The sequence below is a fragment of the Lupinus angustifolius genome, chromosome LG12 (assembly GCF_001865875.1).
Source record: "Lupinus angustifolius cultivar Tanjil chromosome LG12, LupAngTanjil_v1.0, whole genome shotgun sequence".
Classification (NCBI taxonomy): Eukaryota; Viridiplantae; Streptophyta; class Magnoliopsida; order Fabales; family Fabaceae; genus Lupinus; species Lupinus angustifolius.
This window is the reverse complement of record NC_032020.1, coordinates 15,575,703-15,583,819: the sequence shown is the minus strand read 5'-3', so window position 1 is coordinate 15,583,819 and position 8,117 is coordinate 15,575,703. Positions and strand designations below refer to the sequence as shown.

The 8,117-nt window shown below is 31.1% G+C and overlaps 1 protein-coding gene across 1 annotated transcript; it reads left to right on the top strand.

Moving 5' to 3' along the window:
* On the top strand, window positions 1–1,226 carry LOC109361675 (snakin-2-like). Its single transcript, XM_019607192.1, has 5 exons — window positions 1–86; window positions 131–186; window positions 318–377; window positions 663–705; window positions 823–1,226. Exons 2-5 carry the CDS (start codon window positions 133–135, stop codon window positions 1,005–1,007), a joined length of 342 nt encoding a protein of 113 aa, XP_019462737.1. The 5' UTR covers window positions 1–86; window positions 131–132; the 3' UTR covers window positions 1,008–1,226.

Here is an 8,117-nt window from a genome sequence, read left to right as displayed (position 1 = left end):
CTATATAAATGCTAGTATGTGAGGTAAGGTACTCACTGATTCACTGAACAGTGTTGGCTGAGGTTGAAGTTCAATCCTCAAACTAACAACCTTAATTCTCTGATTTTTATCTAACCTTTGTGTCTTGCTGCAATGACATTACGTGTACTTGTTTTGGGGATGTTGCTTTTTGTGTGCCTTACTAAGGTACACTAAATAACATTAGCTATATTTTGCATGTAATCAACTAATTAAAGGGACATGTTCCTACTCCTTTTTTAAGGTTGACTAGAGTGATTTTCATTTTTTTTTACTTTTCTCTGTGCTCTATGTTGCAGGTTTCATCTGATCTCAAGATAGAAAAAGAAGATGAAGAATTGACACTGCTCAATGAGCTAGTATGCAATTAATTATGCACAACTTTTTGCATAATATTATTATAAAAAAGTTGATTTACCTTCATGATTTACTGAAGTTCTCTGCTTTACGATAATGTCTTATTAACTATTGTTTACCTAACATAGAATCTTCTCCTTTTATATTTTGGAAACAAAAGAGGACCCCAATTTTTTTTTCTAATTTTCTTACTTTTACCAAATTGATATATAAATAACATTATTTTCTACCATATAACTATGTACATATTATAATATAATATGTTCTTGTTGGAATTTTCTCTTCAGCCTATTGTGAGAGATGTAAACAGAAGGCTAATGCAAGAGATTGGTAAGCTGTAAAAAGATTTTGATTAGTACTTTAATACTTTTTTTGTTGCAAAAATGTAATAAAATATAAAAACCAAGTTTAAATTTTGATTTGGTGTTTGTTTATTTCATTTTGCAGATTGTGGGGGATTATGCAAGTCGAGGTGCAGTGTACATTCGAGACCGAACTTGTGCAATAGGGCATGTGGGACATGTTGTGTAAGGTGCAAGTGTGTTCCACCTGGTACCTCCGGTAATAGAGCGCTTTGTGGAACTTGCTATACTGATATGACAACTCACGGCAACAAAACTAAATGCCCTTAGACCCAAAAAAGCCCATGACCCATGTCACCAAAAGGATTGGGCTTTTTCCTATTTCCATTAATCATCGACTACTGTGTGTTTTGTTGTAATTATAGGTTTATTATCTAAGTGTGTTTTAGTTTTTGGTTATTTTGTTAGATATCAGTTGTCACTTGACTGAAGTGTTGTCTTTGTTGGTTTGTGCAAAATATATTAAAAAGGAAACCTTTTCTCTTCTCAGCCAATTTCGGCTTAAGAAGATGTGAAAACATCTCTCTATAAAAACGGTGAGTTCCGAGGTGTGAAGTGGGAGAGAAGGGATTTCATAATATGGTGGTGCATTACTTGCTTTCTAGTTTGTGTCATTCCATCTATTTAAGTTTAAATTAAAAATAAGTCTAACTTCTTTGAAGTATTAACTGTACTTTTACATTTTAAATTGTATATTAGTGATCATACATTTATATAAATTAACAGTTGTTACTATAAGATATTCTTACGCAAATATGACAAATCATCGAGTTATTATTATGATTACAATTATGCATTTTACACTCTAAAAATACTTACACTTCGAATGAATCTAAGTCCATTAAAAATATATAAGTCTTAATATTTTGACAATCAATATTTAATAAATTTTAATTAACTTTTTGTTTGTAAATGGTTTTTACTTTTTAGTATAGTTGTGGAAATACAAAATTAAAAAGACAAAGATAATGTAACTTATTTTAAAATAAGTCGAACTAAAAAAGTGGGGTGAGCGTGTGGACTTATTTTGCTAATTTTGGAACAGTGGGGTCCATCTCACACCAGCACAGCACCCAATAGGCCATCCGTACTCTATTTTTAGTTTATTTTTAAAAATAAAAAATGTGATATCAATTAAAGGATATAAGTGTTAGAAATTTATAATTTCTAATTAAGGTGAACATTATATATTTGATACAATGATATCAACTATTTATTTTTGGGTTATATTATAAGTGACCTAATTATTGGCACCCCTTAGATTTCTAAAAGTTGATAACGGATATGAGTTTAATGGGTGAATACCCATCAAGTTAACCCATAAGGGATAATGAGAACCCTATAAGTTAACGCAGAAGGAAGATTATGATATCCAATACACCAAATCACAAATAGTTTATCAAATGAATAGATTAGAGAACATAGATTCATATATGACTTTGTATCCTTGTTTTATATAATGTGTGAGAATCATGAGATTCAAGATCCTAAGATTGATATTTCACCAATCATCAGGAAATATCTAACGAAGAATTTTGAAATGAAAGATCTTGGGGAAACTTCTTTTGTATTTGGTATTCGGATACTGAGAGATCGTTATGTTAGATATTTTCTGGAACAACAAGCATACCGTATCGTTCAAGTAGTAAAATTCAGTAAAGTAACGAAATATCATCCTCAGGGAGCAGAGTGAATTTACACTAATTCCTACAAGAATTAGTTGAGCAACTATTTACACGAATTTGTTTGATAATTTGATAATAATTTTATAACAAGGTTGAATTAAAATAAAAGATTAAATGTGAATTTAAAAGAGTTGAGATAGAAATTAATCATATTTACCTTTTGACATTCGTAGATTCAATTCCAAGCAATTTGCGAAGTTATTGATTCTGATGCACATTTTTGGCAATTCATTTACATCAATTCTTTGAATGTAAAATCCTTAGATAATCACTCAATTACCAATTCCTTGGCTAATTGACTGATTAACTAGCATTAAAAACAATGTAAAAGCTATTCATACATCATTATCCATTCCTGAAATAATAGTTTATGAAGGAAGATAATCTAAATGAGGTGTCAAATTTAACTTTCCAATTAAACTTGAACCTAAGAACAAGAATTCAGTAGCTAATTAAACTCATGCATTAAGAACGGGATAAACTTCCCAAAATCAAAAAACAATTACATTAGAATTGAATCTAGGAGTACAAGGTAAGAAAATTACATTTCAAATCTCAATAACGAAGAACTAGCCACTCATCCCTGCCATTACAATACTCTAATCATGAGAAATACAAGAAATTATGGATTTAAAGTCGTTCTCATGACTTCTATCTTCCTCTCTAGTGTTTCTCTCTCTAAAATCGTCTGAAAAAGCTTGGAAAATGGTTGGATAAGCCCATTTGCTGCCCAGAACTGCCTATATCAAGTTCTAACTGCCACTCTCTCGCTCAAGCTAAGGATTCTCGCTTGAGCGAGAGAAAAAGTTCCTTCCTTGCTTAAACACATTGCTTGGGCGAGGAGTCATCGCTTGGGCGAGGAGTCCTCGCTTGGGCGAGGGAGAAACAGAAGTTACCAGGTTTTTTATCTTCAATTGGTGCTTGAGCGACATTCCCTCGCTTGGGCGAGGGGTGTCAGTATTTTCTAGTTATTTTCTTCTGAATTATGGCCTGAGCGACCATTCCCTCGCCCAAGCGAGGGGTGTTAGTATTTTCTGGTGATTTTCTTCTGAATTATGGCTTGAACGATCATTTCCTCGCTTGAGCGAAGCATGTGTTGTTCAGAAACTCATTATTCTCTTTTTTTCCTCCTTTGTTCATCATTCCTAAACCTGCAAACAATAAAATACGAGTAATTTCCTAAACAATACAAGATTAGTTAAGTTATTGGGAATTGTACGTAATGACAACATAAATACACGCTAAGTGCCCCGAAGGCATATAAATTTCCTTAACAATTTGACACTTAACACGCTCTCAAGGTATCCCAAGGTTATCACAAGAAAGCTATATAGATAAAGTCTTAGATAGATTTGGCATAAAGACAGTAAACTAGTGGATACCCCTATAGTTAAGGGAGACAAGTTTAGTCTCGAATAGTGCCCCAACAATGACCTTGAAAGATACGAAATGCAAAATATTCCTTATGCATATGCAGTAGGAAGTCTAATGTATGCTCAAGTTTGCACACGTCCCGACATAGCATTTGTTGTGGGAGTTTTGGTTAGATATTTGAGTAATCCTGGAATGCATCATTGAAAGGCAACCAAACGTGTTATGCGTTACTTGAAGAGAAAAATTAGTACATGTTCACTTATCGGAGGTCTGAGAATTTAGAGATCATTGTGTACTCCGACTCCGATTTTGTTTCTAGACAGTAGATACTCCACCTCTGGATATGTGTTTGTATTGGCTGGAGGTGTTATATCTTGGAAGTCTATGAAATAGACGCTTATAGTTCCTTCAACCATGGCTGTGGAGTTCATGGTTTGTTTTGAAACATCAAACCATGGAATTTTGTCATTGGCTTACGTGTGGTCGATGGTATTGAAAGGCCATTGAGAATTTATTGTGACAACATATCCGCGGTTCTTTACTCCAATAACAATAGAAGTTCTACAAAGTCAAAATTCCCTAACATAAAGTTTCTAGTTGTTAAAGAAAGTGTTCAAAATGGACAAATTTCTATAGAACATATAGGGACAAATTTGATACTAGCTGATCTACTGACTAAGGGTTTGATACCTAAAGTCTTTCATGAGCATGTTACTCATATGGGTGTTGTTCCTTAGGATACCTTAGTTCAGTGTGAGTCTATATATTTTATGATTTGGATGTTAAATATAATTTTTTATGCATAATAAAATTGATGGTTTATTGTTTCATTTTGAAATTGTGCATTTAACTAGTGTGTTGTTGTTAAAGAATTTAGATTGATCTCATTAAAGAATAAATAAAGACTAGTTGGAAATAGACATGTTTGAGATCACATTGTATGAAATTTCCATGTTATTCATCCATATTTATCTATGTCATTGAATATATTAATATGGTGATCATCGTGGTCGAGTCACACTTGAATGTGATGAAAGTCGCGGTTCCATAGTTGATATATGAGATGGACCAACGTATTAAGGAGAAGTTTAAATGTAAATTGCATACGGATGCGCGCCTAAAGAACATGTGATATAATTGTTTCAGAAAGATATGAAGCTCATGTGGGAGATTGTTAGGAATTTATAATTTCTAATTTAGGTGGGCATCACATATTTGATACAATGATATCAACTATTTATTTTTGGGTTACATTATAAGTGATCTAATTACTAGCACCCCTTAGATTTTAAAAAACTGGTAACGAATATGGACTTAATGGGTGGATACCCATCATGTTAACCCATATGGGATAATGAGAATCCTATAAGTTAACGCATAAGGAATGGTATGGTCCCCAATACACCAAATCAGAAATAGTTTTCATCTTATTCAGGTATGACTCTGTATCATTGTTTTATATAATGTAAGAGAATCATGAGATTCAAGATCCTAAGATTGATATTTCACCAATCATGAGTAAATATCTAACAATAAGTCCTATTATATTTGTATTTTCTAGAATTTCTATATCATTGTCACCTCCAATAACATATTTACCATAAATATCAATAAGTAACATATTGCGTTTTTTATAGGTAATAATAAATAAACGATAATAATTAAAAAATTATAGTGGCGAGTTGAATGTTTAAAATCCAAGTGGATAATATGCTAAAACTGTAACTCAAATGACTTATTTACATCAAGTCAAAAGTTAAATATATAAATGCAGGTGTCTCTTCTTCAGATATCATATCATCAATTTATTCTGCTGGTGGAATTAGTGACTTGGATCACTATTGCTTGTCTAATTTTAACAGCATGGGCCATAGATATAACCAGACTCATAGTTTTCCAGTCCAACTCACCAACTCATCGGCCTGTTAAACATATTCAATGGCCCTCTCTTATATTGATGAAGATCATATGCAAATTTTCAAAGATGTCTTAGCCATGGGGACATTAAAATACTTTATTATAAGATACTTCTGATTAAGTTATTACTTTTCTTAATTTTTTAAAAAATATTATAAGATTACAATCTTATTATTAATTAATATTATTCATTAATTGATAGTTTTAATAACAATAACAAACGAGAAAAATAATCAAATTAGATGATATAAATTGTATATATACTTTTTAAAATAGATCGAATACAACTTCTAAAACAGTTTTAGAAAATCAGTTTCACTCAAGAAATTACTTGACGTTCGGGTAAAAAAATCGGGTCACTTAGAAGTTATGTTACCCAACATAATTTCCTAGTTCTCCCCTGGTCCATTTAACTCCATAAGAATGCATTCTTAAAGAAAAACACATCCTTCCTTTATGTTATTCTTTAAGAACACACCCAACTATAAACAAATCAATATGCATTCTGTAAAAAATGAAGAGGCTGGATTATGGAATGCAATAATTTCTTCATATTAGAGTTAAAGACCCTTCTCTCATTTGTTGGTGTACCCTAGGAGAAGGACTTCATAATGAAATGCATGAATCATGATGCAACAATCATCACCTAAACGTTCCTTGTTTAGTGCTACATGGCACTTGGGAACAAAGTCTAAAAATTACACAATATCAGTCAACTTTGATGGTTGTTTCTTTGTTTATAGCTGTCGGTTTTTACTCTCCTACAACGATTGGTCCCTTTATGCTCATGCACACTTTCATGGTAATAAGAAATGCTTGTTGGTTGCCACAAAGAATATCATAATGTAAGCTTTTTCTGCCTTCTAATTAATTTTATTCACATATAAACAAGCATTACTTATTATCTCAGCATGTTTATATAGTAATACCAACATGATATTTATAAATTCTCCATCATAGCTAATTTTCTTGATATATCATATAAACAAGCACTAATTGTTATATCATATGCATGTATTCTGGCTATAGCAGCAGTATTCTTGTGTTACAGTGCTGTGGAAGAAATAATATAATTATTAACATATAAACCATACAGAATAAAGAATCATCTCTATTAATGGAGGGACAAGTACATAATTTTACATGTGTTTCTAATGAGAAAAGTGTTATTACATTGTATATAAAAGAATAAAAATATCTTATCATATTATTGTTTCATTTGTTTTTTATGGTATTTATCTTTCCATTAATGGAGACAATCCTTACTCAAACGGTACATACCCAGAGCAATCTAGAAAGAGGAAAAGCATGTTTTGCTAGAATGTCTATGCAAATTCTCTATGATTATTCATCATTCAAAAGGGAAAAATAGAGTAACAAAAAAACATGAGGGAAAGAACACAGTGGCTAATGTTTTGGAATTTTTAAACAGAGAAATAAAGCACTTGGAGGAAATGAAGTTAAAGAAATTATGTCATGATTGAATGTGGAGACACCTTGCAGTGCAACTAACTTTCATGCGTATGAAGTGCACGAGTGTTGAGCTGGTTCCAATTGTCATATTCTATAGTTTTTATTTAATAATTATCTTTTGATTATGTTAGTAAAAGAATACATATTAAAAGGACAGAAAATGAAAGGGATCTTTTGCTTTATTGGCTATAGACAGAAACAAAGTTGTGTGGCACGAATAATGCAATGGGCAAGGATAAAATATTTTCCCCCTCTAATGGAGCTACAATGGTTCTTTTGTGTCATTATTGTGCAAATAAAAATATTCCTATATTCATTTTTCATTAAAAGTATATTAATTTTAATATTATTTAAATAAAGAACATTCTTGTTGTATTCTTATTTGCTAAATGAGCCCTAATCATTTGCTTTTTTTTAACATTAATCCTTTCTAACCTAAAAATATAGAAATGTGAGATTGATTGTGAGATCTAAATAAAAATAATTAATAATTCAATGATATACCGAAAAAATATTTAATAATATTAATTTATGAAGAATTATAATAAATTATAAAATAATATATAAAAGATATGTGGAAATTATTTATCTATGACAAACTATGAAATAAACAAAAAATTTTGGACCACAAATTATTAATACTTAAACTACATACTTATTATGAGAGACAATTATGAGCTTGAACAGAAACCCAAAAAAAATTAGTTTTTACTCAAAGATGAAAGGGTACGTATACTTATTTTTTTCCCATTGAAATAAACAATTGAGGCCTACTTATTGTTCATCAAAGAATCAGTGATTTCCTAAAACCTTGTGAGACAGTTCTCACATACTTCAATTTGATCATAGCGAATTAATAATTATTTGAGTCATATATTAATACTCCCACAAAAAAATACAAATCACACAAGACTAGTGGCGAATTTGTGAG

Bases quoted from the DNA above. Each gene is read 5' to 3' on its own strand.
- LOC109361675 (XM_019607192.1), top strand. From the start codon at position 133: ATGACATTACGTGTACTTGTTTTGGGGATGTTGCTTTTTGTGTGCCTT. The intron at 187-317 runs GTACACTAAATA...TCTATGTTGCAG, and splicing joins TTTTTGTGTGCCTTACTAAG to GTTTCATCTGATCTCAAGAT. The intron at 706-822 runs GTAAGCTGTAAA...TTCATTTTGCAG, and splicing joins AAGGCTAATGCAAGAGATTG to ATTGTGGGGGATTATGCAAG.